At 41.9% G+C, this 22128-nt stretch overlaps 1 protein-coding gene across 1 annotated transcript in view; it reads left to right on the forward strand.

Moving 5' to 3' along the window:
• The first annotated feature begins 588 nt into the window (after positions 1 to 588).
• FRMD3 (FERM domain containing 3) overlaps positions 589 to 22128 on the forward strand; it is a 309241-nt gene continuing 287701 nt past the window's right edge. The window contains exon 1 of the mRNA XM_060100743.1: positions 589 to 735. Within this exon, the coding sequence (XP_059956726.1) occupies positions 589 to 735 (147 nt within the window). The remainder of the gene's footprint in view (positions 736 to 22128) is intronic.

Consider the following 22128-nt stretch of genomic DNA (forward strand, 5'->3'; position numbering starts at 1 on the left):
CCGCCCGCCGCCAGGTCCCTGGGGCCAAGCAGAGCAGGTCGCTGTCGGGCGCCTGGGGGAGCCGGGGCAGGGACGTGCGCGACCAGGAGCCAGAGTGATCGCGGCCGGAGAGGGAGGAGGCTGCCGGGCCCAGCCTGACGCAGAGGCGGCGGCGGCGGCGGAGCAGGCCACTGCCGGGGCGCCCCGGCCACCAGCGTTAGCCCTCTCTCCGCCTTCTCCTGCCGCGGCTCCTCGCGAGTGGGAGTGAGTACGTCGCGCGCCAGCCGGGGGTCGCGGGCTCGGGGCATCCTCTGCAAGCGAGCCCGGGCGGAGGGAGGCGCAGGAGCGCGCGCGAGGGGCGGAGGCGGGGAAAGGAGCGGGCGAGGCGGAGGCGAGGGAGCGGAGGGAGGGGAGCGAGGAGAGGGAGGGGCCCGCCTGCCGCGCCCCGGCCGCTCGGCGTGTGTGGCCGCAGGCGCTTGTCGCCGCTGGTGTCCCGGGGCTGAGCCGCGCCCGGGTTTCCAGGACAGTGCGTGAGCGAGTGTGTGTATCCGCGCGGGCGAGCGCCGCGCCGGCCCGGAGCCTCTCGCTCGCTTCCACGGGCCGCGGTGCATGTTCGCCTCCTGCCACTGTGTGCCGAGAGGCAGGAGGACCATGAAAATGATCCACTTTCGGAGCTCCAGCATCAAATCGCTCAGCCAGGAGATGAAATGCACCATTCGGCTGCTGGACGACTCGGAGATCTCCTGCCACATCCAGGTGCTGGGGCGAGGGAGTGGACTACACGCCGGGCGCAGGACTGGGGGGCCTCTGCGGGTGGGCGTGCACCGGCAGGGGCGAGGAATCCAGTCGGGGGCCTGCTAGAAAGCCACATTTCTCTTCCTCCTCCCCCTGAGACTGGGAGCCCTACCCAGGGATGGGGGCACTGTCCCCCGCAGGCACCAGGCGCGCGTTTTGCGTTCCCGGGGCCCCTTCCTCTGGCTTACGCGCTGCGCTCAAGTCTCGCTGCGCCTAGGCTGGGGGCGCAGGGCACCTGCCTCCTGGGGGACTCTAACCCCTCTGTTCCCTACCTCGTCGGGATATATGAGTTCTGAGAGCCGAGAGGGGTACCTGCATGTCGCCCACTTTTTCCTTCCTCCCTTCCTCCACGTGGAGAAGGCATGCACCAGTCTGGGTTCACTCATTTCTTTCTCCGGCGCCCGGGCTCCGAAGGTGCCCTCAGTCCCAGGGACCTGCTCCCTCTCCCTGCCTCCCCTCTACCGGTGGCCTTTACTTCTCAGCGTGGAGCGGCGGCGAAGTTTCCCGGGAGTGAAGAGAGGCCAGGCAGCCCCTGGGCTCCAGCCTTAAGCGATGGGGCGCGCGCTGCGCGGACTGGAGCTACCTCGAAAGGAATCGTGTGAAATCTGAGTGTTTCAGAGAAAAGAAAAGGGCTGTGAGGCCGACAGGGAGGGAACCCTGCAGGACCTTGGTTCCGGGAAAAAGCGCCCTTTGGGATATTGGTGGACATTTGCTCTCGTCCAAGTTGGAGAAGGCCACAGTTGTTTGGGCGAAGGCAGCTTTGCTGGCAACCCCGTCCTCGGGTAGTAAGTGCCTTTGGGCTTGCAGTAGATCTAGTGTGAGCTGCAGCGGTGTGTGTGTGTGTGTGTGTGTGTGTGTGTGTGTGTGTGTGTTCTTTCAGTGCGTGTATATGTAGGCAGGTATGTGTTCTGTCCCAAGACCCACTTGGGGCACACAACCTGGAAAGGTCATGTCAGGGTTCAGCACTATTGGCTTCTGACTTTTAAATCTCTTTACTTATTTATCTCTGTGATTTCCTCTTCTCACATACCTGAGTCTTGAAGCTCCAGGACGGAGTGAGCTGTTTTAAAAATACTGGGCACCCTACCCCAGTTCTGGTGAGAGATGAATGGAAGCAGCGTCTCCCAGGGGCAAGAATCTGCCTCTGGGCTATGTTAACCAAGAATGAATGAATGAATGAATGAATGGTCTTCCCCCCTTCTTTTCCGTTTCTTGTGGGAGTTTGTGACATAGGGACAGTGACAACTAATTTGTGAGCTGACAACTGGATAAGTTCAAGGGAGGAATGTGGTGCCCCATGACCTCCCAGGAAAGTAGGCTCCCACTGACTTTTCTGGAGGATCTTGAATTTCATTCTGGGCTAAGCATTGCTGCTAAACTTAATAATAAAAGGATTAGCAGGATAGGCAGTTTTTCTGCTGCCACAGGGTTGCACAGAAACGTTTGGCATGTACTCTCTTGTGATTCAGAGAGAGTAGTTTGTGCATTTTGCTTTAAGTCCTAAAGTGGGTATACAAGAACTTTAACCCATACTGAATATGTAGATAATGAAGGGACCAGTGGCAGAGAGTGGGGCTGTTGAGTTCTCCTGGGCTCTCTCAGCCCTCTCTCTGCCCTGTCCTTTCCCACTTGGAGTTGACACCACTGTTTTTTTTCCCTTTGGGGGAGGATGTCTTTCTTAGAATAGATAAATAGTCCCCGAAGGACATGTATGCATTGCCTGGTGTTCTGGGAAACAATAAATTATAGCCAGTCTAATAGCAATTTGGAACGTTAGAGTTTGTATGGCCCAACTGATGCCAAAGAGGTTAAAATGCTATGTTCCAAAATGTTGATTTTGGCATTGCTTAAGAAAATCAAGTGTTTTATTTGGAGGCACATCTGCCCCCAAATGGTGATTATCATTTAACCAATTAAAATGAATTAAAAGATTTTATTTTGATAATTTTGGACCTTATACCTTTCTAGAATATTTCAACCTGGGAATTGATGTTACACTTCTGAGCATAGGGTCACAAAAAACTTTCCATTTGTTTAGGGTGAGGACAAAATGATTCTTTTTTAAAAAGAAGCTTTTGGAGTCACCAGTACATGCCCTGGGGAATCCACCTGTCTTTCCTTTCTTGCTTGCCTTTTTCCTCCATTTTAGGGAATCACAAAGTTAAGAGAGTGTAGATTGTTACACAGTTCTTCCCTCTATAACCCACACAAAATATGAGTTATGGATTTTTTTTGCGAAACAATAGCTTTTAAATATTCTTTTACAAACTATATAATTTGGGTGGTTATTGACCAAAAAAACCCTTTCAAACAAACAATGAAATGGCTCAGTGTCAGCAGCCTGATAGCCAGTTCCAGTAGGAGATGCCAAGAGTCACTTGCTGTGGCTCTTCATAGGATCTAGGATGCTGTCCCATTATGTCATTTGCATGTGAATGTTTAGGTAGAGCGGAAGAGGAATTCCAACCAGATAGGGAGCAAAAGGAGAGTCTAGGGCATCCGACAGAGGCCTGGGGAGGGGAAGGAGTTACTAAATGTTCCCTATTGGGCTTTTCCAACTGAGCCATCCCTTGAAGTCTGGAGACTGTGGAAGGACATGGCTTAGCTCTCACCTCTTTCATTCAGTCTTGCTGCTTCAAGTAGAGCAGAGTCCTAGCCATCTTCCCCATTCCATCCACGTTTTCAGATGCTGGCAGGGTATTCACAACTCCTTCTAATGAGCTTGCCATTTTTAATACTGACTTTTATTGAGTAAAATATAGACTTTTTACATTATTTCTTTGTTAGCAAATCCTGGTAAACATGGTTGCTATTATTGGAATTGCCTGGAAGTTTGTACTTGTATTTGAATAGAAATCCTGGCACTGTGCCTAGTACACAGTAGGCACTTAATAATTATTTATAGATGTAGATTGAATAATTTCTGTCTGGGCTGTTAAATTCATGAGGTTAGGAACTTTTGTTGTGGTAGTTGTTCAAGGAGTCCTCAGTACCTAGAGCAGAACCTGGCATATAGTTGTGTTCAGTAAACACTTGTTGAATGAATGAATGCTACCGGCCCAGTATTTAATGTAGCTCATTACCTGTCAGCATGAGGGTAGCATGACAGCATTGGACTGGGAATCAGGAGATACATGATTTAGTTATGTTACCAGCCAGTCATGTGACGCTGAGTGAGTCATTTGACATTTGGAATCAATGTTTCTTATTTTGTAAAATAAGGGAGTTGGGTTAGAATGGATGGCTCCAGTTTAAAAAGTCTGTAGTTTAACTATTACCTAGACCAATTACCTTTGAGTAAAACATTGCTGTTGACAGAGTGGTTGTACACACATTATCTCATGTGATTTTCATTCCTATCCTGTTATCTCAGTTTTATCGATATTATTGTGTTCTTGAGTGTTATCTCAAGTTTATAGGTGTAGAAAATGAGGTTCAGAGACATTAGGCCACTTGAGTCACCTGGCAAGTAAGTAGATTAGAAGCCATGTCATTTGACTCAGAATCCAGAGCCCTTTCTTCTCTGCAGCTGCCTCCTGAGACTTGAGAATTGGGATGCGTTAGGCTGCAGATAAGACAGTGGCCAAGTTAAAGTGGCTTAAATAATAAGGATGCTTATTATCTTACCTAATGAGAAGTCCAGAGGTAGGGTAGCTTCGGAGTTGTTCAGCAGCTGTGCATGGACCTAGGTACTTTCCATCTTTCCACTCTGCCACCTCAACACGTCACCTTTGTCATTTATAGTCCTGATTATAAGGTGGCTGTAGTAGTTCTGAATGTCAGTCAAGTACTAACACATCCACCGTATAAGAGGTGGTGTTTCTTCCTGCATTTCTTTTTATCATGGGGGAACACCATTCCTGGAGGCCCTCATCAGTCTTCCCTTCAGATCCCATTGGCCAGGATTAGATCCTATACCCAGGACTTAGCTGCAAAAGAGTCTAGAAACGTGTACGTTTGGTATCTGCACCCTTCACTCCCTATAACGGGAAGTGGGCTTTGACATCACGGAAGCAATGGAGAGGTGTGTGTACGTGTGCATGTGCCTGTGTGTGTGTAGTAGGAGCCTGGGGAACTGCTGTTGGCTAAGCAAGCAGGAGTGTCTTTCAGAATAGGTCAAACTGAGTTACAATTATTGTTACAATAAAACTGTCAGGAAAGTTTAATAAGATGTTAAGTAAGCCCAGGCTTATTTTAGGCAATCTTTGTATCATCAAATTCCACAACAGGGGCTTCCCTGGTGGCACAGTGGTTGAGAGTCCGCCTGCCCATGCAGGGGACACGGGTTCGTGCCCCAGTCCGGGAAGATCCCACATGCCGTGGAACGGCTGGGCCCGTGAGCCTTGGCCGCTGAGCCTGCGCGTCTGGAGCCTGTGCTCCGCAGCGGGAGAGGCCACAACAGTGAGAGGCCCGCGTACTGCAAGAAAAAAAAAAAAATTCCACGACAAGAAAAATTATTGGATAGTCCTTTGTAGTTGGTGTCGTTAAATCAGTTCAGTCCTTACTGAGCTGGTGGGTTCTGGGCAGCTACAAGCCATCTTGTATAGAGCAGGCACCTCTGCTCTTGTTGAAGTGTCAGTATGGCAAAGTGGTTGAGAGCTTATGTTCCCGAGTGCTACTTGCCTGGGTTTGAACCCTGGCTCTACCATTAACTAGCCAGGTGATTTGGGCAAGTCACTTTACCTCTTTAGGTCTCAGTTTCCTCATCTGTAAAGTGGGGATAATAATGGCACAACCTCATGGGCTTGTAACGATTAAATGTGGGATATATGCCGAGCGCTTAATACCTAGTCCATTGTAAGAGCTGAAAAAATATTGATGGTTGTCTTACTATTATGTGAAGGTATATTAGATTTAATCCTAAGTAGTTGGAAGGCTTTGGCTTGGAATCTAATGTCTTTAAGACCAAACTCCATTACTTTTTGATTGTGCAAGACCTTAAGAGAGTCACTGGGCCTCCTGTTTTTTAATCTGTGAAATGGGCATAATAATTCCTCAATTGCCAGTCTCCATTGGGTTGTTGAAGTGATGTCTATAAAAGCATGTTGCAAATGTTAAAACATCACCCAAATGTAGAATACTATTCTAATTAATTCAGTTGAAAAAAAAAAGAGAGAGAGTAGTTTACTGCATCCTGATTTTCTTATCTTCTGGAATAGGAATTGGATGGTCACATGCAAACATACATATGTGCTAAATATCAGGCCCCATGATGATTCTGCTGGTGAAATTCAAGCTAGGTGCAGCTGACAGCCACACCTTTTCTGCTAGTAAGGACAATGCAACTCTTTTCTCTATCAAACTCATTGAGAATGCCATTCAGAGTACAGTGAAGATCAGACACAAAAGGAATAGGAGAGACAGTTTGTTAAATACTGTGGTCTAGCTCTGACGTGTTTAGGCCTAGATTACATGGGCCAGCTCTTTGTATTAAGTATATTCTGACAAAAAAAGTAATGTTATTTCAATAGTCTGCTAAGATCTTATCTCGTGATGTCCTCAAAGCAAAGGCAAAGTGTATTGACTGTGGGGAGAATGCAGTACTGTTAGCTCCACATCATTTGGACAGTATATCAGCTGGGTGCTTTTAACTAACAAATTCTAATTCAAACTGGCCTTAGCGCTAAGGATGTTTACTGGATCACATATCCAGAAGTGCTGATTTAAGTAAGGACCTAGTTCAAGGACTATCCTGCCTTTTTGTGAGGCTTTATCCTCAGACTGATAGTGAAATGGTTATAGTAGTTCCAGTTCTCACATTTTCATTGGACACCCTCCAGAAGAAGAGAAAAACCACTTCCCACTCAGCATTCCAAGCAAAAGTCCTGCAATCATTCTGATCAGACCTCCTGGGTCACATGCCCACCCTGAACAGTGAGTGTAATCAATAGAAGGGAATGTGCTGATTAGCTTAAGGTGACCAGAACCTGACCCTGGGACTCAGAGTGGAATCAGCTTCCTTCCTGGTGGTGGTCTGTATGGGGGAGAGGTCAATGCCTAGAAATCAGGGCTCTCCTCCGAAAGAGGAGGGGGGAGGGCTGCTAGAAGTTAACCATACTAGATTCTTTGTCTGTCTGGGTCAGTGATTCTCAAAGTGTGTTCTGGGGACCCCCGGGAGTCCCTGAGATCCTTGCAGGGGGTCTATGAGGTTCAAGCTATTTTCAAAATAATAAGATGTTGTTTGCCTCTTCTGGGTAAAAGAGTTTTATCAAGGTATAATTTACATACCAAAAAATTCACCCATGTCAAGTGTACAATTTTAAGATCTTCACAGAGTTGTGCAACCATTACCACAGGCAATTTTGGAACATTTTCATCACCCCCAAAAGAAACCCTATGCCCTTTAGTAGTCACACTCCCCTTTCCCCTTAAACCTCCTAGCCCTAGGTAACCACTAATCTAATTTCTGTCTCTAGAGATTTGTCTATTGTGGCCATTTGATAAAAATGAAATCATACAATGATCTTTTGTGTCTGGCTTCTTTCAGTTAGCATAATGTTTGCAAGGTTCATCCATGTTGTAGCATGTATCAGTATTTCTTCACTTTTAATTGCTGAATCTATTCTATTGTATGGATAGATCACAGTTTATCAATTTATCTGTTGATGAAAATTTGGGTTGTTTCCACTTTTTGGCTATTATGAAGAATGTTGCAGTGCATATTCCTATAAAATTTGCCAATTCTTTTCGGTATACACCTGGGAGTGAAATTACTGTGTCATATGTTTAGTAACTCTGTTTAATTTTTTGAATTGAACAGTTTGCCAAACTGTTCTCCCAAGCAGCTGCACCATTTTACATTTCCACCAGCAGTGTATAAGGGTTTCAGTTTCTCCACAGTCTTGCCAACACTTGTTATTATCTATTTGATTATAGCTATCTTAGTGGATGTGACGTGATATCTTATTGTGGTTTTGATTTGCATTTCCTTGATGCTAATGATGTTGAGCACCATTTCATGTGCTAATTGGCCATTTGTATATCTTCTTTGGAGAACTGTCTGTTTGGATCCTTTGCACATTTAAAAGTTGAATTGTCTTTTTATTTTGAGTTTTAATAATTTTTTATATATTCTGGATACAGACCCCTTATTTAATAAATGATTTAAAGATTTTTTTCCCCATTCTTAGGGCTATCTTTTTACTCTGATGGTGTCAACATTTAAAAAATTTTTATGAAATCCAATTTATCTATTTTTTCTTTTGCTGTTTCTGATTTTTGTGTCATAGCTAACTATTGCCTAAACCAAGGTCATGAGATTTATACCTGTGTTTCCTTCGAACAGTTTTATAGTTTTAGCTCTTATATTTAGGTCTTTGATTCATTATTTTATTGATATGCGATCACATACCATAAAATTTCACCATTTTAAAGTGTAAAATTCAGTAGATGTAGTATATTCACAAAGTTGTACAGCTATCACCACTAATTCCAGAACATTTTCATCATCCCCCAAATGAAACTGTACCAACTAATTGTCCCCACCTGGGACTTCCCTGGTGGTCGAGTGGCTAAGACTGTGTACTCCCAATGCAGGGGCCCCAGGTTCCATCCCTGGTCAGGGAACTAGATCCCACACGCGCAACTAAGAGTTCTCATGCCACAACTAAAAAAAAAGATCCCACATGCCGCAACTAAAGATCCTGCGTGCTGCTACTGAAGATCCTGCATTTTGCAATGAAGATCCTGCCTGCTGCAACTAAGACCCAGCGCAGCCAAATAAATATTAAAAAAAAAATAGTCCCCATCTGATCCATTTTGAATTAATTTTTTTTTTGCGGTACGCGGGCCTTTCACTGCTGTGGCCTCTCCCGCCTCGGAGCACAGGCCCCGGACGCACAGGCCCAGTGGCCATGGCCCCTGGGCCCAGCCGCTCCGCGGCACGTGGGATCCTCCTAGACCGGGGCACGAACCCGTGTTCCCTGCATCGGCAGGCGGACTCTCAACCACTGCACCACCAGGGAAGCCCCTGAATTAATTTTTGTATATGGTGTGAGGTAAGGGTTGAACTTGGTTCTTTTGCATGTGGATATCCAGTTGTCCCAGCCCCATTTGTTGAAAAAATTATTTTTGTATTTGTCACCCTTGTTGAGATGTTGATTTTGCCTTTTCCACTCTCATTCTCTCATAAGTATACAACAGAGTTTTCCAGAGGCTGCATGATATGTGATATTGCAGCACATTGACTATGGAAGCAGATGTGAGAATCCAGCTGTCTTCTGTTGAGCCAGACAGTAAAGATATTTACAAAAATGTAAAAAGCACTACTTTTCTCACTAAATTAGTCTCTATTTTGTAAGATAAAGTTATTTTTCATAAAAGTATGCTATTTATGTTAATGTGCAATGGATTTATTATTTTTTAATGAATCAATGATTGAATATTTTAAAAAATTGTTAGCAAATATTGAGATATACAACCCAAATAAAAGTTCTGTAGATCATCAATAATGTAAGGAAGGGAGTTTTCAGGCCAAAAAGCTCAAGAATTGCTAGTTTTGGTGGCTATCAATTTACTGAACTAACTGAAAAAAATTTTTAAAACCCTAAGTAAAACAAAAGAGAACTCCCATGCACCTTGGGCCTCCAAGATTTTAAGTTACAAGTACTTGAAATGATGTCAATTAAATAAAAAGCCCAGTTATACATGGAAAATGTGTATATGTATATTTGAAATTCTTAGTATGAACGATATACCTGTGTGTGTGCATGTGTGCATGCATGTGTGTGTGTATGTGTGTGTGTGCAATGCAGTGTTAAGAGTAGAAGATCAAGGGCAGGCTCTGCTGTTGTAAGCATTTCCCAATTGCACTTGCTCTCCAGCTGAATCTCGATTTTTTTCAACTCTAATACTTAGATAAAGCCTTGTCTTACTTTGAGACCCCTCTTTTGATTATGGAAAATGTACAGCAACAGTGCATTAACATGTAAACTGCTTGAATCAGGCCCATCAGTCACTGAATTCTTAAGTTGTTACTTCTTTTTCTGAGTAGGCATTTTGGGAACTTTTAAAAACATGGGATAGGGAGGGTGGGAGGGAGATGCAAGAGGGAGGAGATATGGGGATATATGTATATGTATAGCTGATTCACTTTGTTATAAAGCAGAAACTAACACACCATTGTAAAGCAATTATACGCCAATAAAGATGTTAAAAACAAAACATGGCAGGAAGAGAAATATTGGAATTTGTCCCACGGAGAATCTAGTATGAGATTCACATGCATGAGTGATAGGTGTTCAATAGCTAGCAGGGTTCTCTCTCAGTTCCCACTTTGTGTGGGGAAGGATTCAATTTGCCCCTCCTATGAAATAGCAGAGAGCCAAATGTGGAGTCCAGAGATGGGGAAAAATGGGATTATGATCAGGAGCCACTAGGGCAGGTTTTGGAACTGAGGTTTGAACTTAATTCAGACTAAAAAGAGTTGGCGTTCAACTCTTGGGAGAGATGTATAAATGCTTTTCAGTCTCTGACATTCATGTGGATCTTCTGTTCTGTTGTTAAAATGCACATTCTGATTCAGGAGGTCCTGAGGAGTGCCCTGAAATTCTGCATTTCTAATAGGCTTCCAGATGATGCTGATGCTGCTGTTCTGTGAACCACACTTGGAATAGTAAGGCGTTAGTGAAATTTATCTGTTTTATAATAACATTCTTAATTTCCTTAAGTGTGGGGCTTTTTGGCCCTCGTCTCCCTTGATAATACCTCACCTGGCATATTTCCCTCAGTAGAGGTTCAGTGAATGAGTGAGTGAATGAATAAAGAAATCCATCCAGGTGTATCCATCACTGATAGACTGAAGTGCTGATTAGATATTGATGCTGCGGATGAAATGATTTCTTTTGACTCCCAGGCCCAGCCAAATCAAGAGATTGTTTTTCAAACAGGATTTCCTGTGTTGGCCAATCTGATGAAGCGTTGGACATCTGTGAGAGCGCATGGGGGCCCAGGATTAATGAGAGAATTCTTGTCCCTCTGGGCCACACTTCCCACTCTTGCTTTCCTGTATCCTGGACTCTGGTGGCATTGTGGAGGAACTCTGGCAACTTCTTGACACAAACAAATCATTGTGTATAAGCCATCAGTGCCTGGAAATTCCCAGAGGCTTAGGAGACCCAGCTGTTCTTGTTTTCAGAAGTGACCTGGGGGACAGTGACCCCAGAGGACAGTGAAAAATACATTTGAGGTGTAACATAAGCTCTGGAGCTGTTTGTCTGGTGACTTTCCCTGAAGGGGCATGAGGGAAGTGAGAGGATCACTTTGGAAAAACATGAAGTTAATTCTAAAGGGAAAGATCAAGCAATATTGCTAAAGATCAAGCAATCGTGTTTTTCAAAAGTGAATTAGTAAAGTTTTTTGAAATAACATCAATCTTTTTCAGTAAACATTTGAAAAATATCTTCTACATGCCAAGCACAGAGCTGGGAACTAGAGATAAAAAGAAAATAAAATCAGACATCAAGAGGCTGATAGTCATTTGGAGGCAGAGAAGCAAGATAATGATTCAAGGACAAAATGACAGATATATGTGGGTGGAGGACGAAGAGGAGGTGTCTGTATGAGGCTGAGACATCAATCAATACCTCTGGTGTAGATGAATCTTAATTAATAATTAAAGGACAAGTGGAAATCAATTCTTTGAGGAAGGGAAAAAGGCGTTCCAAACACGGTGAGCCCTTGCTTGGTGTAAAGCCATGGCCATGAAACAGTATGATTGGACATGGAAATGAAGGAAGAGAGAATCTGGGATTAGTCCCAGGTGGGTGGTTTCAGTGACAGGGGTCATGGTGATACCAATCCAGTACTGGCCACAAGTTTTGGGGACCCACTAGAAAATGAAAATATGGGGCTCCTTGTTAAAAATTATTAAGAATTTCAAGATCACAAGAACAGACCATTAAACCAGGTGTGGGATCCTTCTTAGCATGGATCCCACACCCATGAAACTGACCCTGAGAACACAGAATAAAGGAGAAGCAGGTTAGGGGAGAAGATGTTGAGTCTGGGCATGTTGACTTCGTGGTGCCTGTAGGGAATCTGAGTGGAGAATTACTGGTAGCTAGTTGGAAATAAGGAATGAAAGTCAGCAGAGAGGTCTGGCATGGAGACACAGATAAGAGTGTCCTTAGTATTCATGCAAGTGGTGGTAGAAACCATGTGGTATGAATGAAACTATTATGATGGGTCTTCCATTTTTGTCTTTCTGCTTGGGGCATCCTTGTAGATCAAACCAATGGAGTTTGAGCTCTGGAATTCTTTCCAAGAGCACCTGATCATTTTCTGTTAGTCTGGCAATTCCCACCTGAACGAGAGCTTCTCCATTTCCTTCTGCAAGAAAAAAAGGCAGCCAACTCAGAGTTCTCGGTGGAAAAGCACTTTCCTTCTCTTAATTCTCATTTTCTAGCTTGGAATAACAGATGAAAAAAAGTCCTCTCCCAGCTATAAGGCTCTGAGTTACAAAGCATAGGATTTTCACTCTAGGGAAGTTACCCTTTGAGACAGTGTCATGAGCATTAACTAGATAATACATTTTAAAATCCTATCAATGTGGTGTAAAATTGAAGTCAACATGTCATATGAGGAGCAACTTTGCAAGTTATGCTGCAATCATTTATCTTTTTAAAATATTTATTTATGTCTCAGATATCTCCAATGGCAAATTTTGTTTTCTATTTAGTTTCCAGGAGATTATTGTGAATGTTGATTAAAATAAATTCAAGTTCTGTAAAATCCCTCAAAGAAATAATTTTTTTCTTTTTTGCGGTATGTGGGCCTCTCACTGTTGTGGCCTCTCCCGTCGCGGAGCACAGGCTCCGGACGTGCAGGCTCAGCGGCCATAGCTCATGGGCCTAGCTGCTCCGCGGCATGTGGGATCTTCCCAGACCGGGGCACGAACCCGTGTCCCCTGCATCGGCAGGTGGACTCTCAACCACTGTGCCACCAGGGAAGCCCGAAATAATTTAATATTAATAACATAATGACCTGGATCTTAGATGTACAACAGAGCTTTGTCTGAATATATCTATTATTATGCTAAGGTTTGAAATATGATTATTCTGTAGTAGGGGAAGCAATTAGCATATTAACAGATTACAGTTTGGTTTATTACCTCTCACCTCAGAAGCATAATTTGTTGCTTTAAGGCAACATTAAACATCACCAATTGATGGTGAATGTTAGTCTGGAAAGGATTGACTGAATCAGGGTCTTCATACGCAAACTGTGAAAATTCAAGTGCAATATCATTTACTAATGGATTGGTAATAAAATTAAGCAATCTTAAATCAGTAACTAATTGGCTTTATTAATAGAAGAGAGCACAAAAGCCTACTCAGTAAGTTGGCTAATAATTCTTCTTTGATGTTACTAACCAATGTTATTTTTTGGGCTGGTTTATACACATATGACTGCCCATTGTTCTGAAAATAATGCTAGTCTCTGTGATCTTCATCCATATGTAGGTGTCATCTACAGTGTTATGATGGTGGGAATTTATTGGTTCTTTGTTTAGCAGCATCCTTTCTTTCTGCTCATATGCCTCTTGATATCCTTGAGTAGTATGCTCATAAAGTGTATTAGCTAGTTGATTAAATTGAGATCCAGAGGTGTGATTTGCCTGAAGTTGCCTATTTAGCAAAATTAGGGTGGGGTATGGTGTCTTGGGTTATCGATTTGCTCCTACTAAATACTAAACACTACCCTTCTTTTGTTTTTGAATCTTTCTTGGCAGTCTAAATGATGTAATTCTTTTCCACTGACAACTGTTAATAGCACAAGGAAAAAAACCTCACACTGACCACATTTCTGGGTAAAGAAAGCATGTTGATGTCTTAGAACTGTCATCTAAGGACACAGTTTTAGTTCTTCTCTACTTTCTTTAGTCAATATATGGCTCAATGTACTTCCAAATGAAAATTGACATCAATTGATCAGGTAATTATGAATTGGCATCTAACATTGCTAGATATTGAAAGATGTCTTCCCTTTCCCTTTACATGTTTGGCATGGTACCAAGTAATATGTTGCTTGTATTTTGAAATTTCAAAGTTACTTTCAAAAAATTACAAAGGAAAAAAAGAGGGAGGATGATGTCATAGAATTGTCTATCTATCCTCTGTGGTAGTTTACCCTGTAGTTTTGAGATTGACTCAGGAAGTCAGATTCTTAGCAATCCCAGGCCATGGTATTTAGAAGACTGCTAGAAAAATATGAAAGTAAAGTTTTTTGGTTAGGCACTAGTTACATCCTGGTCAGACTCTCTTTGTTTTGAAGGCTTAGGTAGAAGAGTAATAAAATCTCTGGAGTCAGGGGTGGAAAAAACACTTCATACCACCTGGAGCCTTGTCAAGGGTAACTTCACCTCTTGTGTTCCCAAATCTCAAGGGAGATGTATTTCTGCTGAAGGATCATGGCGGTGGGGGGCAGGGCACCTTGAATGACATATTTTGTCTCCACATTTGGAGACATAGTTTCTCCACCAGGTGTAGATGGCGCCTTCTTGGTTCAGTGCTGATTAAAAGAAAAAAGGAGGAAAAGTTGTACAGTAATTCAAGGGCAGCCGTGAAGTCTGAGTTTGCAGCGCCAGCAGCAGTGTGGTAATTTGAGAATAGCAAATTAGAAGAACAAAGCAGATTTTAATCATATGCCACAGAGAGGAAGGTGGTTTAGGTTTATCTCCAAATTGTCCCTCCATTAGAGAAAGGGAGGTTTTTAATGCTATAATCCAGTATTTATTATTAAAGATTTCTTTGTTTCTTTCCCCCAGCCTTTCTTTACTACACTCACTGGGTGGGAAATGCCAGTCTTTTTTCCCATCCATGTACTCAGCAGTTGTTAAATATGAAACATGTTCTTGATGTTATTGGAAATGGAGAGGGGGGACAGATTTTGAGATTTGAAATTCAAGATCTTTACCTTTAGGAGATTTTTTTTTCTGAAGGCAAAATTGTCCCCTCCCATCCTTTCCATCCACCCATCCACCGACCGATCCATCCATTCATCTGTCAACCCAGCTCCTCCACTCATCCATCCAACAGACATTTGCTGAGCATCTCTCTTAAGGACCAGTCTGGGTATGAGAGATAAAAAGATAAGTAAGAATATGGTCCTTGGGGCTTCCCTGGTGGCGCAGTGGTTGAGAGTCCACCTGCCGATGCAGGGGACACGGGTTCGTGCCCCGGTCTGGGAAGATCCCACATGCCGCAGAGCAGCTGGGCCCGTGAGCCATGGCCGCTGAGCCTGCGCGTCCAGAGCCTGTGCTCCGCAACGGGAGAGGCCACAACAGTGAGAGGCCCGCATACCGCAAAAAAAAAAAAAAAAAAAAAAAAAAAGAATATGGTCCTTTCCAGTCTGGTAGAAAAGACAGACACATAGACAGATTCAAGGTGATACTATTACGTTTGAAGAACACTGAGGTATTATTGGAGCACATACAGAAACCGAGGTATCAACTGGGGGAAGGTGTAACCCTCCTTTAATCTCTAATCACTCTCTTCCAAAGCCACTACTCCTCCAAAGGATATTCTTCGAAATGGATCACTGATATTTTCTTACTCCCATTTAAATGTGAATAAGAGCATCTTTAAGAACTTTGCTCTTTGTCTTGCAAATATCTCAGCAAAAATTGTACCTTGCTATAAAATGTGATTTCAAGAGAAGTCACACACCCCATTCCCTGCTTTCTACCAGCTTTTCACCCTCAAAGTGTGTCCTATATAGAAATTCTTGAGCAGCCACTGGGAATCCTAATCCAGCCTGGGAAGGACAGTGAAGAGTTTTTTTTGGAGGAGATGATGTCTTAGAATCCAAGACTTAGATGAGTTTTAAAGAAAAAGTAGACATTGTTTGGCCACTAAATTGGGGGACTGTGTTGAAAAGGGGTACAGTTAGGAAAAGAAGGGCCTCTGGCAGAAGGCTGTGCATAGGCAAAGACATGGTGTTTGCTAGGAACTAAGAGAAATGCATTGATTTTATATGTTAACAGAGAGGTCCATAACATGCAGTGGGGAGTTGGCAATTATCTGCTCAGACTATGCAGACAGTGGAGTGGGCAGCTGGAGTCTAGAAAACAGTATTGGCTACTGTTTACTAGGGAATAATTAGGACAACCCCACTAAGGCATGGTTTGTGTGGTTCAATGACCATCGCCATTGTTTTGCAGGGTCAGCTTGGCTACACTTCCAGAGTGAAAGGTAAGACGTGTCGCGTGTTTTATCTCAGGCACCGCCCTGAGGAACACTGGAGTTTTCAAGTTCTTAGTTGAGGTTTTAAACTTCTGTGTGCTGTTGGGGTGGCGATGGTTCCATGACCTGTGACCTTCAGTGAGCCCAGTGATGAAGCGAATCTTTCTTAATTACAGATCAGGAAATTGACAGACTTTTCCAAAGCAACTCATCCCCTTAACCTGTTAGGGTGGTCCTCAGCCCAGCCAGAGAGGGCCTGATGGAAGTAGTTTGGAGGTTTCTGGAAATAAGTGTTGAACAGAAGTGAGAGGAATTGAAAAAGGCCTCCTTCTGCATTTTAGATCAGCACTGTCCAGTAGAACCTTTGTGATGATGAAACTGTTCTTTATCTGTGCTGTCCAATTTGGTAGCCACTGGCCTCACGTGGCGATTGAGCACTTAAAATGTGACTGGTGTCACTGAGGAACTGAATTGTCAGTGTTATTTAATTTAGTTCATTAAAATCTAAATTCAAATAGTTACATATGCTAGAGGCTGTCATACTGAACAGTGCAGTGTTAGCCTCTTAATGGTGGTTAACTCTTGAAGGAGAGAGGAATTGAGAGTCAGGGTGTGGAGTAACACCGGAAAACTTTCCTGCTTTCCTCTGCATACTGCTATACCATTTGCACTTTTGGTAAGCATTTGTTACTTTTGCATTTTTAAAAACTGTGTGACATTCTGGAAAAGGCAAAACTTTGGTGACAGTAAAAAGATGAGTGGTTGCTTGGGATAGGTGAAAGAGGGATGAATAGACAGAGAGCATGGAGTATTTTTAGAGCAGTGAAACTATTCTATATGATGCTATAATGGTGGATACATGATACCGTTAATTTGTCCAAACCCATGAAATGTATAAAATCAAGAGTGAACCCTAATGTAAACTCTGGACTTCGGATTATAATGATGTATCAATGTAGGTTCATCAATTGTAGGACATGTACCATTCTGGTGGGGGGTACTGATACTGGGGGAAGCTCTGCATATGTGGGGATAGGGGGTATATGGGAAATCTCTGTACCTTCTGCTGAATTTTGCTATGAACCTAAAACTGCTCTAAAAATAGAGTCTATTAAAAAAAAGACATTTTGGAGAAGAAATATGTGCCTTTATTCTCAGAGAGGACTTAGAAAGTTGGAAAAGATTTTAGATTTTTAGTCTAATGCCTGCATCTTTCTCAGGGAGCATCTAAGTCCAGAGAAGAGAAGGGACTCACTTAACCTGGTGAGTGACAGAGGACTAGGACCCAGGCATCCAGATTTCCACTTTCATAGTTCTTTCAATTTCATGATAAGGCATTGTTTATGTGAGTTTGGTTAATGTTGCTATGGTTTTCCTGTGTACCTAGAAATAAGTGACATGCCATGATTTAAGTTCAAATTCAACTGTTCATTGCTGGTATATAGGAAAGAGATTGATTTTTTTAATATTAACCTTGTATCCTACAACCTTGCTATAATGACTTATTAGTGCAGGAGTTTTTTTGTTGATTCTTTCAGATTTTCTACATAGACAATCATGTCATCTGTGAATAAAGACAGTTTTATTACTACCTTCACAATCTGTGTACCTTTTATTCTTTTTCTTGCCTTGTTGCGTTAGCAAGGACTTCTAGTATGATGTTGAAAAGGAGTGAAAAGGTGAGAGGGGCATCCTTGCCTTGTACCTGATCTTAGTGGGGAAAGCTTTGAGTTTCTCAACATTGAGGACGATATGAACTGAAGGTTTTTTGTAGATTTTTTTTTTTTAATCAAGTTGAGAAATCTCCCCTCTATTCCTGGTTTACTGAGAGTTTTTATGATGAATGGGTCCTGAATTGTCAAATGCTTTTTCGGCATTTATTGATATGATCACATGATTTTTCTTTTTAAAAAAATATTTATTTATTTATTTTATTTTTGGCTGCATTGTGTCTTAGTTGCAGCATGCAGGATGTTCGTTGTGGCATGTAGGATCCTCCGCTGTGGCACACTGGCTTCTTTCTAGTTGTGGCGTGCGGGATCCAGAGCACATGGGCTGTGTAGCTGCGGCACGCAGGCTCTCTAGTCGTGGCCCGCATACTCAGTAGCTGCGGCGGGCAGACTTAGTGGCCCCATGGCATGTGGGATCTTAGTTCCCTGACCAGGGATTGAACTTGCATCCCCTGCATTGGAAGGCGGATTCTTAACCACTGGACCACCAGGGAAGTCCCTTGATTTTTCTTTTTTAGTTTGTTGTTTTGATGGATTACATTAATTGATTTTTTTATTGTTAATTTTTTTAACATCTTTATCGGACTATAATTGCTTTACAATGGTGTGTTAGTTTTTGCTTTATAACAAAGTGAATCAGTTATACATAAACATATGTTCCCATATCTCTTCCCTCTTGTGTCTCCCTCCCTCCCACCCTCCCTATCCCACCCCTCTAGGTGGTCACACAGCGCAGAGCTGATCTCCCTATGCTATGCAGCTGCTTCCCACTAGCTATCTATTTTACATTTGGTACTGTCTATATGTCCATGCCACTCACTCACTTTGTCACAGCTTACCCTTCCCCCTCCCCATATCCTCAAGTCCATTCTCTAGTAGGTCTGTGTCTTTATTTCCATCTTACCCCTAGGTTCTTCATGACATTTTTTTTCTTAGATTCTATATATATGTGTTAGCATACAGTATTTGTTTTTCTCTTTCTGACTTACTTCACTCTGTATGACAGACTCTAGGTCCATCCACCTCACTACAAATAACTCAATTTCGTTTCTTTCTATGGCTGAGTAATATTCCATTGTGTATATGTGCCACATCTTCTTTATCCATTCATCTCTTGATGGACACTTAGGTTGCTTCCATGTCCTGGCTATTGTAAATAGAGCTGAAATGAACATTTTGGTACATGATGCTTTTTGAATTATGCTTTTCTCAGGGTATATGCCCAGTAATGGGATTGCTGGGTTGTACGGTAGTTCTATTTTTAGTTTTTTTAAGGAATCTCCATACTGTTCTCCACAGTGGCTGTATCAATTTACATTCCCAACAACAGTGCAAGAGGGCTCCCTTTTCTCCACACCCTCTCCAGCATTTATTGTTTGTAGATTTTTTGATGACGGCCATTCTGACCAGTGTGAGATGATATCTCATTGTAGTTTTGATTTGCATTTCTGTAATGATTAATGATGTTGAGCATTCTTTCATGTGTTTGTTGTCAATCTGTATATCTTCTTTGGAGAAATGTCTATTTAGGTCTTCTGCCCATTTTTGGATTGGGTTGTTTGTTTTCATGATATTGAGCTGCATAAGCTGCTTGTAAATTTTGGAGATTAATCCTTTGTCAATTGCTTCATTTGCAAATATTTTCTCCCATTCTGAGGGTTGTCTTTTCGTCTTGTTTATGGCTTCCTTTGCTGTGCAAAAGCTTTGAAGTTTGATTAGGTCCCATTTGTTTATTTTTCTTTTATTTCCATTTCTCTAGGAAGTGGGTCAAAAAGGATCTTGCTGTGATTTATGTCATAGAGTGTTCTCCCTATGTTTTCCTCTAAGAGTTTGATAGTGTGTGGCCTTATATTTAGGTCTTTAATCCATTTTGAGTTTATTTTTGTGTATGGTATTAGGGAATGTTCTAATTTCATACTTTTACATGTACCTGTCCAGTTTTCCCAGTACCACTTATTGAAGAGGCTGTCTTTTCTCCACTGCATATTCTTGCCTCCTTTATCAAAGATAAGGTGACCATATGTGTGTGGTTTTATCCCTGGGCTTTCTATCCTGTTCCATTGATCTATCTTTCTGTTTTTGTGCCAGTACCATACTGTCTTGATTACTGTAGCTTTGTAGTATAGTCTGAAGTCAAGGAGCCTGATTCCTCCAGCTCCGTTTATCTTTCTCAAGATTGCTTTGGCTATTTGAGGTTTTTTTGTGTTTCCATACAAATTGTGAAATTTTTTGTTCTAGTTCTGTGAAAAATGCCATTGGTAGTTTGATAGGGATTTCATTGAATCTGTAGATTGCTTTGGGTAGTGTAGTCATTTTCACAATGTTGATTCTTCCAATCCAAGAACATGGTATATCTCTCCATCTATTTGTATCATCTTTAATTTCTTTCATCAGTGTCTTATAATTTTCTGCATACAGGTCTTTTGTCTCCTTAGGTAGGTTTATTCCTAGATATTTTATTCTTTTTGTTGCAGTGGTAAATGGGAGTGTTTCCTTAATTTCTCTCTCAGATTTTTCATCATTAGTGTATAGGAATGCTAGAGATTTCTGTGCATTAATTTTGTATCCTGCTACTTTATCAGATTCATTGATTAGCTCTAGTAGTTTTCTGGTAGCATCTTCAGGATTCTCTATGTATAGTATCAGGCCATCTGCTAACAGTGACAGCTTTACTTCTTTTACGATTTGGATTCTTTTTACTTCTTTTTCTTCTCTGATTGCTGTGGCTAAAACTTCCAAAACTATGTTGGATAAGAGTAGTGAGAGTGGGCAACCTTGTCGTGTTCCTGATCTTAGTGGAAATGGTTTCAGTTTTTCCCCATTGAGGAAGATGTTGGCTGTGAGTTTGTCATATGTGGCCTTTATTATGTTGAGGAAAGTTCCCTCTATGCCTACTTTCTGCAGGGTTCGTAACATAAATGGGTATTGAATTTTGTCGAAAGCTTTCTCTGCATCAATTGAGATTATCAAATGGTTTTTCTCCTTCAATTTGTTAATATGGTGTATCACACTGATTGATTTGCATATGTTGAAGAATCCTTGCATTCCTGGGATAAACCCCTCTTGATCATGGTGTATGATCCTTTCAATGTGCTGTTGGATTCTGTTTGCTAGTATTTTGTTGAGGATTTTTGTATCTATGTTCATAAGTGATGTTGGCCTGTAGCTTTCTTTCTTTGTGACATCTTTGTCTGGTTTTGGTATCAGGGTGATGGTGGCCTCGTAGAATGAATTTAGGAGTGTTCCTCCCTCTGCTATATTTTGGAAGAGTTTGAGAAGGATAGGTGTTAGCTCTTCTCTAAATGTTTGATAAAATTCGCCGCTGAGGCCATCTGGTCCTGGGGTTTTGTTTCCTGGAAGATTTTTAATCACAGTTTCAATTTCAGTGCTTGTGACTGGTCTGTCCATATTTTCTATTTCTTCCTGATTCAGTCTCGGAAGGTTATGCATTTCTAAGAATTTGTCCATTTCTTCCATGTTGTCCATTTTATTGGCATATAGTTGCTTCTTGTAATCTCTCATGATCCTTTGTATTTCTGCAGTGTCAGTTGTTACTTCTCCTTTTTCATTTCTAATTCTATTGATTTGAGTCTTCTCCCTTTTTTTCTTGGTGAGTCTGACTAATGGTTTATCAATTTTGTTTATCTTCTCAAAGAACCAGCTTTTAGTTTTATTGATCGTCGCTATCGTTTCCTTCATCTCTTTTTCATTTATTTCTGATATGATGTTTATGATTTCTTTCCTTCTACTAACTTTGGGGTTTTTTTGTTCTTCTTTCTCTAATTGCTTTAGGTGTAAGTTTAGGTTGTTTACTTGAGACGTTTCTTGTTTCTTAAGGTAGGATTGTATTGCTATAAACTTCACTCTTAGAACTGCTTTTGCTGCATCCCATACGTTTTGGGTTGTCGTGTTTTCATTGTCATTTGTTTCTAGGTGTTTTTTTTTATATCCTCTTTGATTTCTTTAGTGATCTCTTGGTTATTAAGTAGTGTATTGTTTAGCCTCCATGTGTTTATATTTTTTACAGAGTTTTTCCTGTAATTGATACCTAGTCTCATAGCGCTGTGGTCGGAAAAGATACTTGATATGATTTCAATTTTCTTAAATTCACCAAGGCTTGATTTGTGACCCAAGATATGATCTATCCTGGAGAATTTTCCATGAGCACTTGAGAAGAATGTGTGTTCTGTTGTTTTTGGATGGAATGTCCTATAAATATTAATTAAGTCCATCTTGTTTAATGTATCATTTAAAGCTTGTGTTTCCTTATTTATTTTCATTTTGGATGATCTGTCCATTGGTGAAAGTGGGGTGTTAATGTCCCCTACTATGATTGTGTTACTGTCCATTTCCCCTTTTATGGCTGTTAGCATTTGCCTTATGTATTGAGGTGCTCCTATGTTGGGTGCATAGATATTTACAATTGTTATATCTTCTTCTTG

This window comes from Mesoplodon densirostris, chromosome 6 (genome assembly GCF_025265405.1).
Source record: "Mesoplodon densirostris isolate mMesDen1 chromosome 6, mMesDen1 primary haplotype, whole genome shotgun sequence".
Classification (NCBI taxonomy): Eukaryota; Metazoa; Chordata; class Mammalia; order Artiodactyla; family Ziphiidae; genus Mesoplodon; species Mesoplodon densirostris.